The following is a 23,339-nucleotide window of genomic DNA, read 5'->3' on the forward strand; positions in this document are numbered from 1 at the left end:
ACTTGGCTGAAAGTGGGTTAATTTGAGTGTTGACTGCACAGGGTTTCCCACCCACTCTTACATGATAGGGATTGTGTCCGTTGATCAGTTTGTGGGTTCCTTTTGTGTCCACGTGGGATTCCGTGAAGTGGGGAACCCTTCCATAATGTTGCTGGGAGACTGCAGTGCATCAGACGAGAAAGGCGTCCGGCTGGCTGGCTGGTGCAGAGATGAAGTCAAACATTGCAGTGGCCGGCGGGATAGCCAAAGCCCCTGCTTGGGAGGTGGTTTTGCTGTTTTTCTAGCATCAGGGGGCCATTTTGCAAGGCTTTGGTCCTCCCCTCCAGAGGTGGGATCCAGCAGGTTCTCACCAGTTCCCGAGAGTGGGTTACTAATTATTTGTGTGTGCCGAGAGGGGGTTCCTAATTGGGTCTGCTTTTCCGTTAGAAATTCCATGAGGTCCAAAAATCATACAGTCCTGTTGTTTCCTATGTGGCTGGTTAGTGAAGGTAGAAAACGGGATAATTCTCCCTGTTGGGCTGTTTTAAAAACATGCTTTAGCAATATGGTAAAGTTCCTTGTTTAAGGAAAGTATCCTCCTTTTGATTTCTAGAAACAAAATTAAGTATTTGAAAGTATTAAGTATTTGACAGGCCGTCAATTAGAGGAGAAGTAGTTGTTTCTGTTGGCAGTAGACGACAGGACTTGCTACAATGAGTTTAAATTATGGACAGAAAGAGACCAGCTGGAAATTAGGAACTTTTTTTTTACATTAAGAGTTTTTTACAGTAACAGAGAAATTATTAATGCCCCGCCCCCGGAATGCCCGGCCATGCCCCCGTCGTGCCACGCCCAGCCCCATTGGCGCTATGCCACTGTTTGAATCCCACCACCATGGGAACCTGTTACTAAAATTTTTGGATGTCACCACTGCTCCCCTCCCTTCCCTCCCCTCATTGCAGTGTCTTGTGGGAAATTCTTTAAGGGTGCTTGCTCAGAGCACAGGTCACTCCCTTCTTAACCTGCATCCTGGAGGGAAGCGAGTGAGAGTCGGTGGCAGGTGGGGCAGCTCCCTTTCCAGGAGATTCATCTGAAGAGAAAGAGTTGATTTTTGTACTCTGCTTTTCTCAACTTACAAACTCCTTCCCTTCGTCTCCCCACAACAGGCCCCTAGCGTGGTAGGTGGGGCTGAGAGAGAGAGAACCGTGACTGGCTCACAGTCACCCAGCAGTGTGGAGAAGTGGGAAATTGAGCCTGGCTCTCCAGATTAGATTAGAGGCCACTGATCCTGGGGAGAAGTGGGGAATCAAACCCAGTTCTCCAGGTTAGAGTCCATTGCTCTTAACCACTACGAGCAGCAGTGGCGTAGGAGGCTAAGAGCTCGTGTATCTAATCTGGAGGAACCGGGTTTGATTCCCAGCTCTGCCGCCTGAGCTGTGGAGGCTTATCTGGGGAATTCAGATTAGCCTGTGCACTCCCACACACGCCAGCTGGGTGACCTTTAAGCAGCTCACAGCTTTTCGGAGCTCTCTCAGCCCCACCCACCTCACAGGGTGTTTGTTGTGAGGGGGGAAGGGCAAGGAGATTGTCAGCCCCTTTGAGTCTCCTGCAGGAGAGAAAGGGAGGGATATAAATCCAAACTCTTCTTCTTCTTCTTCTACGCCACACAGGGTGTGATAACCCCCACAGGTCTGACCCGTGGAGACGAGCAGGCCTAGTTTGACTTGGAGAGACCTCAAGAATCCCTCAAGCGTCAGTCTGCAGACCCCGGGGCTACTGTTCTAGGCAACACGCTTGTGCACAAGTCGTTATTTTCATTTAAAATAGTTTTATTTATTTTACTTCATTTACATGTATCCCTTCTACACTGCAACTTCCTCCATCACGATTTCAATACATTGCGGGTTGCCCTAAGAAATTTTATGAGGATTTCGGGGGCGTATTGCGGAAGCCGCAGGCAACACACAAAGGCCGGCAGACAACACAGAAAACGTTTGGAAACTCAGAAATGCATAAAATATATGTGTATAATGCCAACGTAGAATCATAGAGTTGAAAGAGACCTCAAGGGCCATCAAGTCCAACCCCCTGCCATGCAGGAACACACAATCAAAGCACTCCCGACAGATGGCCATCCAGCCTCTGTTTAAAAACCTCCAAAGAAGGAGACTCCATCACTCTCCGAGGTAGTGAATTCCACTGTCGAACAGCCTGGACGGTCAGGAAGTTTTTCCTAATGTTTAGGTGGAATCTCTTTTCCTTCACCTTGAACCTATTACTCCTGGTCCTAGTCTCTGGAGCTGCAGAAAACAAGCTCGCTCCCTCATGCTTTATCTTTTAATACCATAAATATACACAATTTCTTTTTAAAAGTTCAAAGAAAAGAAAAGAAATCAGACTTGGAATGTCAAGCCGAAGAGATGTGAGCATGGGAATTAAATATTGTCCTCTGGGACGCCACATGGTGCTGACCTTTAAGGCCTTACGCGGGCTGGGACCCTCGTATCTTCGAGACCGTGTCACCCCCGTATGTCCCTGCACGGCCTCTCCGTTCGGTTGAGGCCAATCTACTGGTGGTCCCCGGCCCCTCAGCATGGCTTTTGCAGAGGCAAATCCTGTCTTACAAACTTACTAGAGTTCTTTGAGGGTGTAAACAGGCATGTGGACAGGGGTGAACCGGTGGACATTGTCTACTTGGATTTCCAAAAGGCTTTTGACAAAGTTCCTCACCAGAGACTGTTGAGAAAACTCAGCAATGAAGGAATAAGAGGAGTCCTCCTATGGATTAAAAACTGGTTGAGAAACAGGAAACGTTATGTAAATGGGAAGTTCTCACCATGGACAGATGGGAGTGGTGTCCCCTAAGGATCCGCTTCCAGTGCTCTTTTAACCCATTCATAAATGACCTGGAAGCAGGTGGTGGGAAGCGTGGTGGCTAAGTCGCAGCAGATGATACCAAAATTATGTAGGTGGGTGAGAACCACAAAGGATTGCTGGCGATCTGCTGACTCTGATAAATCTAGATGAGTGGGCTCTGCCCAACGTAGCAAAATGTAAAGTGATGCACATAGGGGCAAAAAATCCAAACTTCACATATTAAGACGCTTATGGGCCAAAAGTGCTATCAGTCAAGCAGACCAGGAAAGGGATTTAGGCGCCTTAGTTGATAGTTCCATGGGAATGCTGCCAACTCAATGCATGGCAGCTAAAGAAAAGGCAAACTCTATGCTGTGGGATCATTAGGAAAAGGAATCTGAGAATAAAACTGCAAAGATTGTCATGCCCTCATATAGCGCAGTGGTATGCATCAAGACTGGGAGCACTGTGTCCAGTTCTGGTCAGCTGCATCTCAAACAGGATATTGAGGAGGATAGAAAAAAGTGGTGAGAAGGGCAACAAGGATGATTGAGGGACTGGAGCACCTTCCCTATGAGGAGAGGCTGCAGCGTTTGGGACTCTTTAGTTTGGAGAGGAGGCGGCTGAGGGGGGATATGATTGAAGTCTACAAAATTATGCATGGGGTAGAAAATGTTGACAGAGAGACATTTTTCTCTCTTTCTCACAATACTAGAACCAGGGGACATTCATTGAAAATGCTGGGGGGAAGAATTAGGACTAATAAAAGGAAACACTTCTTCACGCAACGTGTGATTGGTGTTTGGAATATGCTGCCACAGGAGGTGGTGATGGCCACTAACCTGGATAGCTTTAAAAGGGGCTTGGACAGATTTATGGAGGAGAAGTTGATTTATGGCTACCAATCTTGATCCTCTTTGATCTGAGATTGCAAATGCCTTAACAGACCAGGTGATCGGGAGCAACAGCCGCAGAAGGCCATTGCGTTGACATCCTACATGTGACCTCCCAAAGGCACCTGGTGGGCCACTGCGAGTAGCAGAGAGCTGGACTAGATGGACTTTGGTCTGATCCAGCTGGCTTGTTCTTATATTCTTATATTCTTAATGATGCGGCTGGCCTCCACACGGGCCAGGGCCTTTACGGCTCTGGCCCCGGCCTGGTGGAACGCTCTCCCTCCAGCTGTCTGGGCCCTGCGGGATCTTGGTGAGTTCCGCAGGGCCTGTAAGACGGAGTTGTTCTGCTGGGCCTTTGGAGGGACCAGCCGCTGAAGGCCCCCCCCCCTCTTTTGGCTCTTTACATCTGGGCCCTTCCTCATCTAATGGGACTCGCCGTCCCTCCCTCTTGGGGAGGTTTTTAAACATGGGGTTTTGTGGGACGCCTCTTTACTGTTCTTATTGCTGTTTTTAAAGGTTTTAACAATTATATTTAAAACTTCACTGAGATTTTATGTTGCACACCACCCAGAGCCCCTTGGGGATGGGGCGGTATAAAAAAAATCTAAATAATAAATAAATAAATAAATAATAAGTGGTGCTTGCCCCCCAAGAATCCTTGCTGGCTGGAGACTTTAGGGCTGGCCTCTTCCGCACTTTAGGGTGTGTGTGCGCATGTTGTGCTATTGCCTTTGTGCCTGCCGGGGCTTCACTCACCGATTACTAATGCGCGGTAGCAGCTGTGGGCATCCCCCAGAATAGAACTGTTATAAACAGAGGGTGATGTCAGAGGGAGCACATAACTGAGGCATTCATTCCTGGGGCCTTGAATCTCGGAAACATTGTCCGGGGCGGAGAGAAGAGGGCTGTTAACCCTTCTGCCACCCAAGGCAGGAATGCAGAAACAGGGTTTTTTTATAAAGTTGGCTGCCGGACCGCACCCGTTTGGTGTCTTTCAACGGCACATCCCCTGAGCGGTCACGATGAGCAACGCTTTGGCCCTCTGGTTCCTGCACAGATGTTCTTTACTGTAGCCTCCTTGCCGTCACAGAGCAGGAGATGTGAATACGCCAAGCAGATGCTCCTCCGCAGAAGGAGAGTTTGGATTCATATCCCCCCTTTCTCTCCGGCTGATTCCGCATGGGCCAAAAGCAGTGGTGTGAAAACAGTGTAAAAGGGCTTAAAATGGTGTAAAAGGGTTTACACCATTTTCACACCGCTGTTTTTGGCCCATGCGGAATCAGCCTCCTATAGGAGACTCAAAGGGGCTTACAATTTCCTCACAGGGTGTTTGTTGTGTGTGTGGGGTGGGGTGGGGGAAGTGAATGGAGATTGTAAGTGCCTTTGAGTCTCCTAACAGGAGAGAAAGGAGGGATATAAATCCAAACTCTTCTTCTTCTGCTACTTTCAATGCACTTTGCAACTGGATTTGACAGTGCGGAATAGCGAAATCCACTTGCAAACATTTGTGGAAGTGGATTGAAAGTACATTACTCTAAGAACATAAGAACTAGCCTGCTGGATCAGACCAGAGTCCAATCTAGTCCAGCCCTCTGCTGCTCGCAGTGGCCCACCAGGTGCCTTTGGGAGCTCACGTGCAGGATGTGAAAGCAAGGGCCTGCTGCTGCTGCTGCTCCTGAGCACCTGGTCTGCTAAGGCATTTGCAATCTCAGATCAAGGAGGATCAAGACTGGTAGCCATAGATCGACTTCTCCTCCATAAATCTGTCCAAGCCCTCTGCATGTGCGGAAGGGGCCATGGAACCACACAAGCCAAATCTCTCTTTGAGTGAAGAGCTATTCCCTTTTGCCTGCCCAACAAGTCTGACCAAGGGAGCTTTGATGCTTTTATTGGTCTCTCTGGTTCTCCCGGACTCTAATCTACCTCTACTTCTGCAGACGAACATGGTTTCCCTCCTGAAATGCTTAATTCTGTGCAGGGCATCGTTCACGTTTGAAGGGTCCTTCCTTGCCCTCAAGACCTCACAAAGCCAAACTCGCAACCAGATGCTTTTACCGTCACGAGTCGCACGGTTAGTCTTGATGGGGCTCCTCGCGGGGGTGCGTGTTCAAGGCCCGCTTTCAGCAGTCACTGGAAAGGAAGGAGAGTCTGTCTTGAGTCTGCTTGCAGATCTGAGCGACCTCTTTCCAGTTTCTGCTTTCAGTTCAGCTGACTCCCCCGATCACCTTCACCTTCGCTGCAAACTCGATAAAATAGGTGTCTCCTTAGCAGGGTGAGTCACCGTTTCCATTTTAAGCCCCTTGTCCCGGGAGTATTGTAAACCTTTAAAAAAAAAGTTGGAGAAATGTTTTATGCTTCAGGCAGTGAACGCAATAACAGGGTGACACGGACCTCCGAAAAACCGGCAGCATTGCAGAGTGCGAGGCGCGTGGTGGCAGATATCTTATTTATTTATTTATTTATTTATTATCATATTTATATACCGCCCCATCCCCTGAGGGCTCTGGGCGGTGAACAACAAAATAATGTTACATAAACAGTAGTAACAACAAATAATTAATATAAACAGTAGTAACAACAAATAATTAATATAAATATATAGCATCATTAAAACATAAAATTACAGCGTTCCACTTGGCGTCCAGTATTAAAACTCTCAACAAAACCCTCCCAGAGAGGGGGACGGTAGATCTAGGTGTCACAGCTCCCAGGATGTTAAAAGGGAGAGACAAAGAGGGGGCTCACCATCAGCGGCTGGCCTCCCCAAAAGCCCGGTGGAACAACTCGGTCTTACAGGCCCTGCGGAACTCTTCAAGATCCCGCAGGGCCCAGACAGTTGGAGGAAGAGTGTTCCACCAGGCAGGGGCCAGGGCCGTAAAAGCCCTGGCCCAGGTGGAGGCCAGCTGTGTCATTGAGGGGCTGGGAACCACCAGTAAATTGGCCTCTGCCGAACGGAGAGGCCGTGCAGGGACATATGGGGTATCTGCCCCATCATATCTGCCCCATCATTTTTGTCTCAAAGTAGCAGGAAAGCGAAGCTAGCAAATGCTAAGCCCAGACGCAGCCAGTTCTGGATGGTTGACTTTGAATACAGTCAAACCAATGCGATTCTGGGCTGTGTCAATCAGAGTCTAGTGTCTAGATTGAGGGATGTGATTGTACCTCTCTATTCTGCATGGGTTAGACCTCACCTGGAATGTTGTGTCAGTTCTGGGCACCGCAACTCAAGAAGGATATTGACCAGCTGGAACAGGTCCAGAGGAGGGCAACCAAAATTGTCAAAGGTCTGGAATCCATGACCTACGAGGAGAGACTTAGGGAGCTGGGGATGTTTAGTTTGGTGAAGAGAAGGTTAAGAGGTGACATGATAGCCATTTTTAGATATTTGAAGAGATGTCATGTTGGCGAGGGAGCAAGCTTGTTTTCTGCTGCTCCAGAGACTAGGACCAGGAGTGATGGGTTCAAGGTGAAGGAAAAGAGATTCCACCTAAAACATCAGGAAGAATTTCTGACTGTCAGGGCTGTTTGACAGTGGAATTCACTACCTCGGAGTGTGGTGGAGTCTCCTTCTTTGGAGGTTTTTAAAGAGAGGCTCGATGGCCATCTGGCAGGAGTGCTTTGGTTGTGTGTTCCTGCTTGGCACAGGGTTGGACTGGATGGCCTTTAGGGTCTCTTCTAACTCTATGATTCTATGAGCAACCCCAACAGTGGCCTGTATGGTATGCACCAGAAGGAACTGGAAAAGGTTGCGTATGATGTTCTTTCCTAACGGTGGAGCCAGTGTAGTGTAGTGGTTAAAGTATTGGAGTCCCCGGTTCGAATCCCCCTTTATGCCATGGAAGTTTGCTGGGTGACAAGGGGCAGTCGCACACTCTCAGCCTTACCTACCTCACAATGTTGTTGTGAGGATAAAATGGAGAAGAGCAGAATGGTGAAGGCTGCTTTGGATTCCCATTGGCGAGAAAGGCGGGGTATAAATAAAGTAAAGAATTAAATAAACAGTAAGGCAGGGGTGGTTAGTTCATGAGCAAAGCCCAGATGTTCATTATAATATTACTTCTCTTCATCAGCCCCTGCCGGCATGACCATGCTGGCAGGGGCTGATGGGAATTGTAGTCCATGAACATCTGGAGCACCATAGATTGATCACCCCTACAGTGAGGTAAGGATCTGAGTCCTGTGTGTGGGGTGTGGGCTTGGGAACGCGGGCACATTGCTTTGCGCAGCTTGTTAGAGATGCAGAGAACTGCCAGCATTTATTTCCTTATAAAGATTACACAATCGTTCTCTGTTTTAAAAAAAAAAACACCCAAAGCAATGCCCAATAAAACCGAGCTGAAATGGCATATTTGTTTTAAAAAATAACACTGGCATTTAAAGCCTGCAGTGCGGAGAAGGCTAGAAGCAATATAATGGATGTATAAAACCTAGCTTAACTCTCCTAGCGGTCTTCTTTCTAAAAAAAAGGGGGGGGGGAGTTTTCCTAAATAAAAAGTCTATGATTAAGCAGCAGAAACGATCGAGACGGGTGTACTTCTCAGCCCTCCGAGCTCTGATAAAAAGTTTGCTCTGTTTCTTCTTGAGTTTTGGCTTCAGTAGCCAAAGAGCAGCAGTGGCGTAGGAGGTTAAGAGCTCGTCTATCTAATCTGGAGGAACCGGGTTTGATTCCCAGCTCTGCCGCCTGAGCTGTGGAGGCTTCTCTGGGGAATTCAGATTAGCCTGTGCACTCCCACACACGCCAGCTGGGTGACCTTGGGCTAGTCACAGCTTCTCGGAGCTCTCTCAGTCCCACCTACCTCACAGGGTGTTTGTTGTGAGGGGGGAAGGGCAAGGAGATTGTCAGCCCCTTTGAGTCTCCTGCAGGAGAGAAGGGGGGATATAAATCCAAACTTTTCTTCTCTTCTTCTTCCTCAGTAAAGACCTGACCATCCAAGTCCTTAGGAGCTGGATTCGGGGGCAGGAGGGAAGCCCTCTACCCACACTGGGTAGAGACTTTTTAGACCCAGCTCTTTGAACTGGGCCCAGAGGTGAAGAAGTAGTCTGCCACACAAATGGTGCGCTCTGTTGTGACCTTCTTCGTGCCAAAAGGCAGGTCACCAGCTGCATTTTTCAGACTGCTTCCAAGGGTTGGTCCTGAGTAAAACCTGTTGCAGTAGTCTAACACGAAGGTCACTAGTGTGGGGATGACATTCCCAAGGTCTCGTTTGGAAAGTGCAGAGTGAAGCTAAGAGAAATTGCTTCCGACTGTCAGCATCATTTATTTTGGAATTAAACACTGGCCCAATTACTGTCACTTTTTCTTCCTACTCACAAATAAATAAGGGACTCGTTGACAGTCTAAGTAATGGGTACATCAGCCCCACACCCCTAACCTGTTGTGTGTCTTTTGTCTCTGGGCAGGTGGTTGCGAAGCGAGGCAAGGAGTATATCCTGAAGCACATTCCCATTATGCACAAGGACCAGTGCGCGCTGAGCGCCTCCGAAGCCCACCTGAAGTACATCAAAGAGGCCGTGCGGCTGGACGACGTGGCCGTGCATTACTATAGACTGTACAAGGTATTTAGTTTCAGAGTGGGAAGGGACTTCCTGAGATCCTCTAGTCAGTGCAGTAACTTCAACTATAATCTCCCCAACCAGAAGGTAGATGACCTGCAGCAGTGGCGCAGTGGCTAAGAGCAGGTGCACTCTGATCTGGAGGAACCGGGTTTGATTCCCAGCTCTGCCGCCTGAGCTGTGGAGGCTTATCTGGGGGATTCAGATTAGCCTGGGCACTCCCACACACGCCAGCTGGGTGACCTTGGGCTAGCCACAGCTTCTCGGAGCTCTCTCAGCCCCACCTATCTCACAGAGTGTTTGTTGTGAGGGGGGAAGGGCGAGGAGATTGTCAGCCCCTTTGAGTCTCCTGCAGGAGAGAAAGGGGGGATATAAATCCAAACTCTTCTTCATCTGTCAGCAAGGATGATTCTAACTCGCCGTGAGAAAAGGGACAGGAAGGGATGAGCCAATACTTGCCTCTTGGGGTCCTTTCGTGCATGCCCAGAGTAATCCCAATTGTCACTTTGGGATCTAGAAGGGATTTTCTGCCAAGCCAGACTGACCAGGAATCCTGGAGGTTTTGTGCCTCCCAGTTAACATGGGCCCCTTCCGCACACGCAAAATAATGCGTTTTCAAACCACTTTCACAATTGTTTGCAAGTGGATTTTGCCATTCCACACAGCTTCAAAGAGCACTGAAAGCAGTTTGAAAGTGCATTATTTTGCATGTGCGGAATGAGCCATGGTGCAGAGGTCACTGTGGAGTGGCAGGAGAGGTTACTGCAAATTTGCATTGTCGAGAGGCTTGGAAAAGAGGGCGTTTGGGGTCCATCCAGCTCTGTGTTTCTATAAAACCGTAAATGCGTGGTATTTAAAGCCTTTTAAGGCAAAGAATTCTCCCCCTCACAAGAGAGACTGTTACAGCATCAAACATGCTGCGCCGTCAAGAAGTTCTTTCTCAAACCCTCTTTGCCATAATTCATATCCCTTAGTCTAGGTCCAGAGGTGGGATCCAGCAGGTTCTCACAGGTTCCCGAGAGTAGGTTACTAATTATTTGCGTGTGCTGAGAGGGGGTTACTAATTGGTGATTTTGCCACGTGATTTTGGCCTTAGTGACGCCCCTCCTCTCAGCAGTAGCGCGCAGAACTGGAAGCAGTCTGGCAGGAGGTGCACCGGCGTGCGTGGCAGCCTGCGCCTGCGTGCCTTCGTTTCCCGCCCAAGGACCGGCGCAGCCCCTCCCAGGAATGCCCCGGGCCTCGGAATGCCCTGCCACACTCGGCCAGAGTTCTCGCCCATTTGTGCCCCATTGGCGCTACGCCACAGTTTGAATCCCACCACCGTGGGAACCTGTGACTAAAATTTTTGGATCCCACCACTGTCTGGGTCTTGTCTTCCAACATGATCGCAAACTTGCCTGCCCGGTGCTCCACAAGGCATCCTTCACAAGCATCTTTTCTCCAGTGTAAAGATCCTTCAGCCTCTCCTTGTAGGACATCTCTCACCAGCTACATTGCCAGATGCTGGACTCTTTCCACCTTATTGACATCCTTCCTAATCTGCGGTGCCCCTAACAGAACAGAGTACTCCAGGGGCGGTCTAAACAAACCAGTGTGCAGTGGCACCAAAACCTTCCACTGTACTTCTATTAAAAGTCTACAATTGTATTCGCCTTTTTTAATGCTGCATCACACTGCTGGCTCGTATGGTTCACTAGAAGCCCCCCCCCCCCCCCCCACCACCACCATCCTTTTCACAGGTGGTACTAGCCTTCCAGGTTTGACCCATCCAATATATACACAACTGATTTTGATTACCCAAGTGTAATCCTTTCCCCTTGTCACAATTAAACCTCATTTTATTTGCAACCTATTTCTATTCTCCAAGTTGAGCAAGGTGGACCCCTCTTCAAGGATGTTTTTTTTTAACAAAAAGTTTTATTATTACATTATTGCATTAAACATTACATATTAGACATTCTAATAATAAACATTCAAACACAAACAAATCACATATCACATTGCACATTATACATTACACCCTACTAATTCGACAATAAATCACCGTGGACATTCGAAATTACCCCCTCTTAAAATATACCCTATCCCCCTTATCATCTATACCTTCTCTCCACCCTTACCAATTCTATAGCCTATTTTCTATAACATTTAATCTCTTATCACTAATCCCCTTCCTTATTTCCCTAGTCCAGTGGTGGCGAACCTATGGCACGGGTGCCAGAGGTGGCACTCAGAGCCCTCTCTGTGGGCACGCGCAAACAGAGTGCCCCCCCCACACACACACACACATTTAGGCTGGCCTGGGTTGCTGGGCTTGATTATTAGCATTAAACCTAAGACCTAGTTTTGAGGAAGCAGTGTAGGTAACCCTGTTAAACGCTGTTAAACGCTGATTTTCATGCAAAGAACTAAAGCACGATCCTTTACCTGGGAGTAAGCTCAGTTGCTGGCAATGGGGCTTGCTTCTGAGAAAACCCTCCTAGGGTCGTGATTCACCCGTTGGAAGAGTTGCGCGGTTGCTTCAAAGCAAAGCCACTGACTACCACCAAGCTTACTCCTGAGTAACGCGCGCCTCGGAGCCAACCCTTTTTTTCTAAACGAAAACCTCAGTATTCGGGTTAAATTGCCGTGTTGGCACTTTGCGATAAATAAGCGGGTTTTGGGTTGCAGTTTGGGCACTCGGTCTCGAAAAGGTTCGCCATCACTGCCCTAGTCCTTTACCCCTAGTATAATTCCCTTTATTTCACTCTTATGTTCTTATTCTAACTTATCCTTTGTTTATACTTGTACTATTATTGATTTTCTCTTAATATTCCACCTACCCCTTTTGTGCTTGGTTTTCCCTAAATATTTCACCTACCCCTTTTGTGCTTGGTTTGGGCTTCCCCCTGATTCTTCCCTTATCTGATATATAATTATACAAAATGAAGGTACTTCTTTATTCCTTTACTAGCTATTCTAGTTTCGTAACATTCTCAAGGATGTTTTTTAGCCTCTTTTAGGGAAGACATAAATCGAAGAAGCAACTGAACTGTTATCCCAAGCCGCTTTAGAGGCAGGTGTAGTGCCTTGTCAGGCAAATTGGGTTTCTCCCCACCTCTGCAGAAACAAACATAAAAATGAGACGTAAGCAAGCTCTAAACCTGGGAGATAAATGCTGCCTGTCAGCTTAGATTTGGGGAAACATTATGCAGCCTCGTGCCGCTTCTGTCGCAGGCTTAAATGCTTTCTTTATGGGCGGTTTCTTGAAATTGCTCTCCCAAACAGAGGCGAAGAGATGGCTTCTTTCGGGAGCTGGCACACGGCAGATCAGCCGCAACGGCGTTTGGGTAGGGTTGGGTTGTGCAGTTGAGTAGCAAAGGCATATGTGGACTTCTGCTCGGGAGCAGGGTCCATTTTATTCAACATGATTTCCTCCTGGGAAAGTTTTTTTGTAGGATTGGGACTATAGCTGGCCATTCATTAGAAAAGGAATTGATACGAAAACTGCAAAGATTGTCATGCCCTTATATAAAGCAGTGGTGCGACCGCACTTGGAGTACTGTGTTCAGTTCTGGTCGCCGCATCTCAAAAAGTGCGGAGAAGGGCAACGAGGATGGTTGAGGGACTGGAGCACCTTCCTTATGAGGAGAGGCTGCAGCGTTTGGGACTCTTTAGTTTGGAGAGGAGATGGCTGAGGGGGGATAGGATTGAAGTCTATAAAATTATGCATGGGGTAGAAAATGTGGACAGAGAGAAATCTTTCTCTCTTTCTCACAATACTAGAACCAGGGGGCATTTGTTGAAAATGCTGGGGGGAAGAATTAGGACTAATAAAAGGACACACTTCTTCACGCAACGGGTGATTGGGGTTTGGAATATGCTGCCACAGGAGGTGGTGATGGCCACTAACCTGGATAGCTTTAAAAAGGGCTTGGACAGATTTATGGAGGAGAAGTCGCTTTATGGCTACCAATCTTGATCCTCTTTGATCTGAGGTTGCAAATGCCTTAACAGTCCAGGTGCTCGGGAGCAACAGCCGCAGAAGGCCATTGCTTTCACATCCTGCCCGTGAGCTCCCAAAGGCACCTGGTGGGCCACTGCGAGTAGCAGAGAGCTGGACTAGATGGACTCTGGTCTGATCCAGCTGGCTTGTTCTTATGTTCTTATGTTCTTATTCTCAGGGCCCCAGAAAATGCAGAAAGGATCAGGGTCTGACTCTAACTGAATGAATGTTGGGAATCCTTTGCTGGGAGCTGCCAGCATTTTTAATAGTTAATTCTGAGTGGCACAGGCAACTGATTCTGACTAGATCAATCAGCATTAACTATTTAAAACAGGAGTCCCCAACACGGTGCCCACGGACGCCAAGCCATCTTTGAAAACCCGCCAAGTGGTTTGAGAAAGCATGTGTGGCCAAATGGAGCTTTTGCCCAGCAAGGCGTCTTCTGACTGGCCATTAGAGGTTTTTTGATTGGGCACCTGTCTTTAATTTTGCTTGCTCTTAACTTTGTTATTTAAATTTTAAGATATTGCTGCTGTGGAAATTAGTTTTAACGTGGTTAGTTTTAGTTATGTATTTTATGTGCTGTTATTGGAACAGCTGTATTGTGAACTGCCTCAAGCCCTTTGGGGGTGAGGTGGCCTATAAATCTAATAATAATAATAATAATAATAATAATAATAATAATAATAATAATAAAGTAAAGGTAAACTTGCAACATGCGAGGGTGTGAATATGCCAAATGCCATAGAAATAAAGAGCTTACCAGTGAATGAAAGCTACAAATACTTGGGGATACTGCAAGCAGAGAACATCAAGCATGCAGAAGTCAAAGGCGCAATTAGGAAGGAATATCTTAGAAGGGTAAGAAAAATTTTGAAATCAAAGTTAAATGGAGGAAATACAATAAAGGCAATTAATACTTGGGCGGTGCCTGTAGTACGCTACACTGCTGGCATAATTAACTGGACACAAGCCGAATTGGACATCCTGGACAGAAAAACAAGGAAAATTATGACCATCAATCGAGCACTGCATCCAAGAAGTGATGTAGACAGACTCTACCTAGCAAGGTCAGAAGGAGGAAGAGGACTGCTCCACATCAAGCAATCAGTAGAGGAAGAGAAAAGAGGCCTGACAGAATACATCCAAGAAAGTCAAGAGCCAGCATTGAAAGAAGTCCACAAGGCTGAGATGCTGAAAGCCAAAGAATCAAAAGAGTATAGAGTCCAACAGTTTAAAACACGAAAGGAGCAGTGGCTAAACAAGCCACTCCATGGGCAGTACTTTAAGAACATTGAAGGGAAGGTTGACAGCAAGAAAACATGGGAGTGGCTCAGAAGGGGAACTCTAAAGAAGGAAACTGAAGGCCTGATTTTTGCTGCCCAGGAGCAAGCATTAAGGACAAATGCAATAAAGACACGAATTGAAAAGTCCTACAATGACCCAAAGTGCCGTCTCTGCAAAGAGGGTGATGAAACCGTGGAGCACATCATCTGCTGTTGTAAGAAAATAGCCCAAACTGACTATCTCGAACGTCACAATAGGCTAGCAGCAATGGTGCACTGGAACCTTTGCAAAAAGTACGGCCTGCCCTGTAGCAAGACCTGGTACGAGCACAAGCCAGAGAAGACCACAGAAAATGAAGAAGCAAAAATACTCTGGGACTTTAGAATACAGACAGACAGACTCCTGGCACACAACACCCCAGACATAACAGTGATAGAGAAAAAACATGTTTGGATCATAGATGTTGCTGTGCCAGTTGACAGCAGGGTAGAGGACAAAGAGCTGGAAAAGATCACAAAATACAAGGACCTACAAATTGAAGTCGAACGACTGTGGCAAAAAAGAACAACAGTAATCCCACTAGTAGTCGGTGCTCTAGGAGGAATCCCAAGAAATCTTGAAAAACATCTGGAAAGCCTAAACTTAGACAGAACATCAGTCCACATGCTGCAGAAAGCAGCACTTCTAGGAACTGCACATATTCTACGCAAATACCTCTAATATCCTAGGTCCTTGGGAAGGACTCGATATTCAGAGATGAATTCCAGACACTTGTGCTGTGCTGTAATGTGTATAATAATAATAATAATAATGTATTGTCGAAGGCTTTCACAGCTGAAATCACTAGGGCGTTGTGGGTTTTCCAGGTTGTATGGCCGCGTTCCAGTAGCATTTTCTCCTAACGTTTCGCCTGCTTCTGTGGCTGGCAACTTCAGAAGATGCCAGCCACAGATGCAGGCAAAACGTCAGGAGGAAATACATACAACCGACCATACAACCCAGAAAACCCAAACACCCCATTAGAGGTTTGATTGGCTGTGCAAATTTTTTTTAAATGTTGCTTTGGAAGCAGCTGCCACAACGGAAAGGTCTTCACTGTGTGAGTGGTCAGCTTAGGCAGCCATTTTGTACCTGGTTCTGCTTCCTGTGGCAGCCATTTTGTGCCTTTACCCACCATGCTGAGTCAGAATTCCAGTAGTGCCAATGGGCTGAGAAATCACCTCAACTAGCCATTTTTGTTTCAAATCACCTTCAGTTTTCTGGGGAGGAGGTTTTCTATACTCTAAATTACCCCCTCCTCTGGTAATGGTATACTTCTGACCGCCTGTCACAAGAACTCCACTCTGTGTACTGAAATTCGACATACCGTGTTTCCCCGAAAGTAAGACAGTGTCTTATATTAATTTTTGCTTCCAAAGATGCGCTGTCTTATTTTCAGGGGATGTCTTATATTTCTGTGTTCTGTTCATCAGGTGTGCCTCCAAACAAAAACTTTGCTACGTCTTACTTTTGGGGGATGCCTTATATTTTGCACGTCAGCAAAAACCTCTACTACGTCTTATTTTCAGGGGATGTCTTATATTCAGGGAAACAGGGTAGCTGCAAAGCTCAATTTTTATCTGTGCAGTCTTGTTCTCATGTAAGGAAGAAGCAAATACCGCTGTCTGTGTTTTTCATGTGTGAATTCTCCCATCCTTGATCCTCTTTGATCTGAGATTGCAAAGGCCTGAACAGTCCAGGTGCTCGGGAGCAACAACCGCAGAAGGCCGTTGCTTTCACCTCCTGCATGTGAGCTCCCAAAGGCACCTGGTGGGCCACTGCGAATAGCAGAGAGCTGGACTAGATGGACTCTGGTCTGATCCAGCTGGTTTGTTCTTATGTTCTTATCCTCAGTCATCCAGTGTTGCCGTGAAAGCTGCTTGTGCAAACGGCTATATTTCTAAGGAAAGTGAGTTCAATCTATCATTCCTTTTTTGTAGGACAAGAAAGAAATTGAGGCCTCTTTGACCCTTGGGCTAACCACACGAGGAATACAGATATTTCAGGTATGTGACTTGGGACCAAACCATAGAGATGGTAAAGCTGTGGTGGCGAACCTTTGGCACTCCAGATGTTATGGACTGCAATTCCCATCAGCCCCTACCAGCATGGCTAATTTGCCATCCTGGCAGGGGCTGATGGGAATTGTAGTCCATAACATCTGGAGTGCCAAAGGTTCGCCGCCACTGGGGAATGGGTAAATGGGAATTTTTTAAGGAAAGATGTTGCCATTTCTCCATTTTGGCCAGCCTGCCCCTCCAAAAACAACCCCCTGTTGTTTTGCCCTGCAAGGTAAATATGTAATTTTGTGTTGAAAAAAACAAACCCATTTTCCTTTCTTGGCATTGATCAAAACCAGCATGCATACTGGCACAGTTGCAAGCAGTGGCAGGAGGAGGCAGGAATAGTTCCACTCTGATGCCAGAAATCCCTTCTCTCAGTGGAGATTTTGCACACTATTCAACCCTATGACCAGTGGTGGGAGTCAGCCTATTCGCACCTATTCGGCAGAAACCGGTAGCTAAATTTTTTGTCTAGTTCAGAGAACTGGTTGTAATCCGCCACTGAGTCCATTCAGAACCAGTTGTTAAATGATTTGAATTCCTACCACTGCCTATGACTGTATGGGAACTAGCCAGTCAGGGCTGTGCACAACCAAATTTCACTGTATACGGGCTATGCCAGTGCCCCCTGGAGGTGACAGGTCTATCAGCCTTCATCTCAAAATCCTTCAGCTAGTTCTGTGGTGAGAATGTGCTCTGTTTGGTGGATCTTGTGAGGCTTTCAGACAACCGCTACTACCATTCCCCTTGGTTCAGACTTTTCTTTCTCCCTCTCTCTCAGAACGCAAACAGTGAAAAGCAACTGCTTTTCGACTTCCCTTGGACGAACGTCGGCAAGCTCGTCTTTGTGGTGAGTATGGAGCCAACCCGATCCAGCCTCTCTTTCCGAGGAACTGTGCATCCTGCCTCTGAATTCCACAACGTGGTCCTTCACCTCATAACAAATGGCAAAGACTGCTTAATTTTAATATAGCTCCGGGTCCCTAGAGCCAGCAGTGGTGTAGTGATTAAGAGCGGGTGCACTCTAATCTGGAGAACTGGGTTTGATACCCCGCTCTGCCACTTGAGCTGTGGAGGCTTATCTGGTGAACCAGATTAGTTTGTGCACTCCAACACATGCCAGCTGGGTGACCTTGGGCTAGTCATAGTTCTCCGGAGCTCTCTCAGCCCCACTCATAGGGTGTTTGTTGGGCGGGGCGGGGGGGAGAGATTGTCAGCCCCTTTGAATCTCCTTAAAGGAGAGAAAGGGGGGTGTAAATCCAAACTCTTCTTCTTCAATCAGCCAGTATGGCATCGTGGCTAGGGGGACGAGCTACGATCTGGGAGACCCGGGTTCAGATGCTCCCAAGTGCCATGGAAGGCTTGCTGAGTGACTGTCAGCCAGTTGCGTGGACTCATCCTGAGGTTGCGCAGAGAGTTTGTGTGAGCACGCAACGGGACCAGAGAGCAGCGTGCACTTCTTTGAGCTCCTCAGAGGAAAAGAGGGATGAAAACATATTAGCTATGTTTGTAAATGCAGGCCTGGAATTTGGGCAGGGAGACAGCTGGCGAGAGAAGAATGAGTAGGGAAAGCGTTAAACGTCTTGCCTATTACCTACCACTTCTTTACTGGACATTGGAGAGCCAGGTTTGATTCCCCAGTACGGTGTGATGGTTAAGGATGGCAGACTCTAATTTGGGTTCGATTTCCCACTCCTCCATATGAGCAGCGGACTCTAATCTGGTGGACTGGGTTTGTTTCCCTGCTCCTCCACATGAAGCCTGCCGATTACCTTAGTTAGTCCCAGTTCTCTCAGAACTCTCTCAGCCCCACTTGCCTCACAAGGGGCCTGTTGTGGGGAGTGGAAGGGAGGAAGTTCGTAAGCCACTTTGAGACTCATTAAAGACTCATGCTTTTTCTTCTAAGCATATCTCGTTACCCCTTTTCTAGCTTTATTTTTGCAAAACCCTCTTAAGGTATGCAACTGACCACTTCAGGAGCAAGAAGGGCAACGAGGATGATTGAAGGATTGGAACACCTTCCTTATGAGGAGAGGCTACAGCGTTTGGGACTCTTTAGTTTGGAGAGGAGATGTCTGAAGGGGGATATGATTGAAGTCTATAAAATTATGCAGGGGGTAGAAAATGTGGACAGAGAGAAATGTTTCTCTCTTTCTCACCATACTAGAACCAGGGGGCATCCATTGAAAATGCTGGGGGGAAGAATTAGGACTAATAAAAGGAAACACTTCTTCACACAACGTGTGATTGGTGTTTGGAATATGCTGCCACAGGAGGTGGTGATGGCCACTCACCTGGATAGCTTTAAAAAGGGCTTGGACAGATTGATGGAGGAGAAGTCGATCTATGGCTCCCAATCTTGATCCTCTTTGATCTGAGATTGCAAATGCCTTAACAGACCAGGTGCTCGGGAGCAACAGCCACAGAAGGCCATTGCTTTCACCTCCTGCATGTGAGCTCCCAATGGCACCTGGTGGGCCACTGCGAGTAGCAGAGTGCTGGACTAGATGGACTCTGGTCTGATCCAGCTGGCTTGTTCTTATGTTCTTAAGAAAAGATTTAAAACTAGCTTTTCCTTCTCCTAGTGCAGTCCTATATCCTAGGGTTTCCCATCACGCTGCCTGTGGGCATTATGGGTACCTGCCTTCACCTTTTCTGACACCCGTCAAGTTTTTATAGAAAATGGCCAGGGCCAGATGAAGCTATTGTCCAGCCAGGCTTCTGATTTGATTGGCTGTGCAGTGTTTTTAAAACGTTGCTTCAACAGCAGCTGCCATCACAGCCCAAGGATTTTCACTGGGTGACTGAAAGTGAGCTGTGGCAACCACAAAATGGCTGCTTCAAGAGGCGGAGCCAGCTACAAAATGGCTGCTTCGAGAGGTAGAGGTAACCACAAAAGGTGAGGTCAAACATAATTTTAGCCTTCTTAAAACAATTCGTGAAGTGTACGCAAAGCATTTACCATGGAAACTCCAGGTCTGGCTAGAGCAAGAAAGCATACTTGATGAAGAGCAAGCTGGCTTTGGAGAAGCCCAATCTACCATTGACCAGTGTCTCATACTCCAGCAATTGAAAAATATTCCTCCCGCAGCACAATTTTCCTTAATGCTGCTTTTATGGACTTCTGCCACCACAGATGAGGTACTTTCTTGTGCAATTGAAAGTAAGCTGCGGGATCCATTCCGTGGCAGGCTCCGCCTCTTCTGGGAGCCATTTTGTGGCAACCCTTTTCCTGCCATACTGTGTCCAAATTCCAAAGGTTCCCGCAGGCTCAAAAATGGCTGTGGACACTGCGTTAACCATTACACCATACTGTACATATGTAGGAGTTAGTGGTAATGAGTTCCGCAAGTTAATTGCGTCTTGCTTGCCTTCACAGGGCAAGAGGTTTGAGATCCTTCCCGACGGCTTGCCCTCAGCCCGCAAGCTCACCTATTACACAGGCTGCCCGACGCGTTCTCGTCACCTCCTGCAGCTTCTCAGCAACAGCCACCGCCTCTACATGAACCTGCAGCCCATCCTGCGGCAGATCCGGAAGCTGGAGGAGAACGAAGGTAGCAGCCATACACCCTTTCTCCCAACTCTTTCTTTTCCCTGCTTCCAGCATCTTCTGATTACTCTGCAAATGAGTCTTCACAAATAAATTGCCAGCTCACAAAAATGCGTGTTCAGCTTGGCTAAGGTGACCAGATTTTCACCTTTTAAACATGGGACGCGCGCATGCGCGCACGACCACAGGAACGCACTGCTTTTTGGGGCGCTCCTCGGTTTCCCGCCCTATCACAGGGTGGGAAACAGGAGTGCCCCAGAAGGCAGTGCGGCAGCCTTCCAAAAATTGGGAGAATTAACTAATGGGACAAATTGCTCAAAAGCGGCACTGTCCCGCCAAAAGCGAGACGTCTGGTCACCTTGACCTTGGCATTGCCGGACAGTCCCAGCAAGAAGATGCAGGCCATATGGCAGAAGGAAAAAATATTTTTGTAAAGCAGCCTTGTGTCCTTACCAGAAGTGGCAAAAGGCAGCTCTAGGACTCACCAGAAACTCTGAGGTAAAACCATAGAATTTCTGGAGATTCCTAGACTTACCTATTGTCACTTCCAGTTAAGGGTGCATCTATTTGTTTTTCTGCCACAATGGGACTGGGGGCAGGGGATCCCCCACCCCTACCAGAAATTTTGGCCAGTCTTGACTGAACCTGGATGCAATAGAGAGAGAAATGCAGAGAAAATAATTTATTACTGTGTATAGCAGTGATGGCGAACCTGTGGCATGGGTGCCAGAGGTGGCACTTGGAGCCCTCTCTGTGGGCATGTGCACAGAGTTCGTCATGTGGGGGGCGGAAAATCACCCCACACATGCACACACATCTAAGCTGGCCTGGGCCACTGAGCATGATGTGCGCACACTGCGGTGAGCAGGGAGGACTTGGCTGGCGGGCCTGGTGCCTGTGCTCTGGGTGGCTGTTGCCGGGGGGGGGGGGGGGGTGCAGAGGAGGCAGAGATGCTAGAGAGGCTGGAGAGCGGTCTTGCGCGCGGGACTTGCTGGAAGGCTAGAGCAGGCTGGCCTGTTGTGGTGGGGCAGAGGAAAGAGGGTGCCAACCGTTTTTCTAAACTAAAACCTCCAGTATTCTGGTTAAATTGGCGCGTTGGCACTTTGCGATAAATAAGCGGGGTTTGGGTTGCAATTTGGGCACTCGGTCTCGAAAAGGTTCGCCATCACTGGTGTATAGCCCCTGCGTTGATCAAAAAACCCCACACTAGAATTTGGATCCAGGTGTTGGGATACCCGTCTGCTTTGCAGAAGAATCACAATCAATGTTCCCTGTAAGCGGCGCAAGTGGGCGGCTGCCATACTGGTGCCACCACGTAGATAAGCGGCTGCAGAGCATGAGCAGCTCTGCCAGGCGTCTCAGTCCCATGCGCATTTTCAGACTTGCGCACAGCGCCAGAGACTGCTTGGAGGAGCCATTGGAGTGAGAGGGTGGGCAGGAAAGAACGAGTCAGCGCTCGGCTCTTGTGGCCCTTTCTTAAATACCCAGCTTGATACCAGTCACCATTTTGGGGTCAGGAAGGAATTTTCCTCCAGGCCAGATTGACCAGGGATCTGGGATGTTTTTGACCTCCCAGTTGGCATAGAACAGGGGGTCCTGCAGAGTAGGGAGGTACTTGTGAATTTTCTGCGTCATGTAGGGGTCAACAGGTGTGTATATATATATAATCCTGTAAGCGGAACAACGAGCAGAATGTAGCTTGTGTGCCACTTTGAAATCATAAACAAAAGAACTTTTGTTATATTGAGAGAAAAATATATGTGTAAACAAAGAAACACTTATATGTCGATACATTTGCAGTTCATCATTTGGTTACCAATAACAAGCATAGTTTACAGTATTAAACTTTTAGGGGCTTTTACATAGCTTTAGTTAACATAAAACTGAGTGGGGTGCTGTGTGGTTTCCGGGCTGTATGGCCGTGTTCTAGCAGCATTCTCTCCTGACGTTTCGCCTGCATCTGTGGCTGGCATCTTCAGAGGATGTTGGGAAAGCAAGATCCTCTGAAGATGCCAGCCACAGATGCAGGTGAAACGTCAGGAGAGAATGCTGCTAGAACACACTCCTCCAACCCGGAAACCTCTAGCACCTCAATGAATCTGGCAGTGGAAGCCCAGCCAGACAATACATAAAACTGTGTGTCTTCAACAGTCACTTTTGGAACGCTCACTGAGCTCTCCCCCAACTCCGTGGCTGCTGCATGCAAGGCTGTCAGATCCAATCTCTTCCCGCTTCATGTTCCTCCCTTTTAGAGAAGAAGCAGTATCGGGAGTCCTACATCAGTGATGCCCTGGACCTCGATATGGACCAGCTGGAGAAGCGGTCCCGAGCCAGCGGGAGCAGCTCCGGCAGCGTGAAACACAAGCGCCTCTCCCGCCACTCCAGCGCCAGCCACTCCAGCTCCCACACATCGGGGATCGAGGCCGACCCCAAGCTCCGGGACCGCGGGGCAGAGGACGACTTCCTGCCAGCCGCCATCCACCGCAGGCTGAGGACCTGCAGCTCCATGGCCAGCCACGGCAGCTCCCACACGTCCGGCGTGGAGAGCGGGGAGAAGGAGCGACTAGAGGAAGACTTGCAAGATGACGGTAATCCCCCGACGGCGCTATTACCCTGTTTCCCCGAAAATAAGACATCCCCTGAAAATAAGACTTAGTAGAGGTTTTGCTGAAGTGCTAAATATAAGGCATCCCCTGAAAACAAAGAGGCGAGGGAGAATGGAGTGAGCTCAAGGATGCGATAAAATGCCACCAAGGGCAAAGTTCAGGGTAGCACAGAGGCGTGGAAATCGCAACGAGAAAGATAAAACATTTTAAATATGCCCACAGTGAGGAAAGATGTTTTGAAAATGTTTCACGCACACAAAATCATTGTAAAAGGGTTTTCAGATAAAACGTTTCCAGGCTGAAAATAAAACGTTTTCGGAACACAAGTGGGGGGGGGGGGGGGGGGGGCAACAATGCGGAACTCCATGGAGGAAATATTTTTATTTCCTGCCTCGGAATGTTTTAAAAGGTTTGTGCAGAAAGAGCATATTTTTCCAATCAAGCGGCCTTCGTTTCCCACGGCTGTTATGGCTTTTATAGAATCAATTTTTCTCTCTTTCTCACCATACTAGAACCAGGGGGCAT

At 47.9% G+C, this 23,339-nt stretch overlaps 1 protein-coding gene across 3 annotated transcripts in view; it reads left to right on the forward strand.

The window, feature by feature from the left end:
* FRMD6 (FERM domain containing 6) overlaps positions 1 to 23,339 on the forward strand; it is a 184,662-nt gene that overhangs the window by 154,603 nt on the left and 6,720 nt on the right. For all 3 annotated transcript variants that reach the window (XM_048486073.1, XM_048486075.1, XM_048486074.1), the window contains 5 exons: positions 9,132 to 9,287; positions 16,536 to 16,601; positions 17,440 to 17,508; positions 20,038 to 20,212; positions 22,461 to 22,796. In XM_048486073.1, the coding sequence (XP_048342030.1) occupies positions 9,132 to 9,287; positions 16,536 to 16,601; positions 17,440 to 17,508; positions 20,038 to 20,212; positions 22,461 to 22,796 (802 nt within the window). The remainder of the gene's footprint in view (positions 1 to 9,131; positions 9,288 to 16,535; positions 16,602 to 17,439; positions 17,509 to 20,037; positions 20,213 to 22,460; positions 22,797 to 23,339) is intronic.

This window comes from Sphaerodactylus townsendi, linkage group LG02 (assembly GCF_021028975.2).
Source record: "Sphaerodactylus townsendi isolate TG3544 linkage group LG02, MPM_Stown_v2.3, whole genome shotgun sequence".
NCBI classification, from domain to species: Eukaryota; Metazoa; Chordata; class Lepidosauria; order Squamata; family Sphaerodactylidae; genus Sphaerodactylus; species Sphaerodactylus townsendi.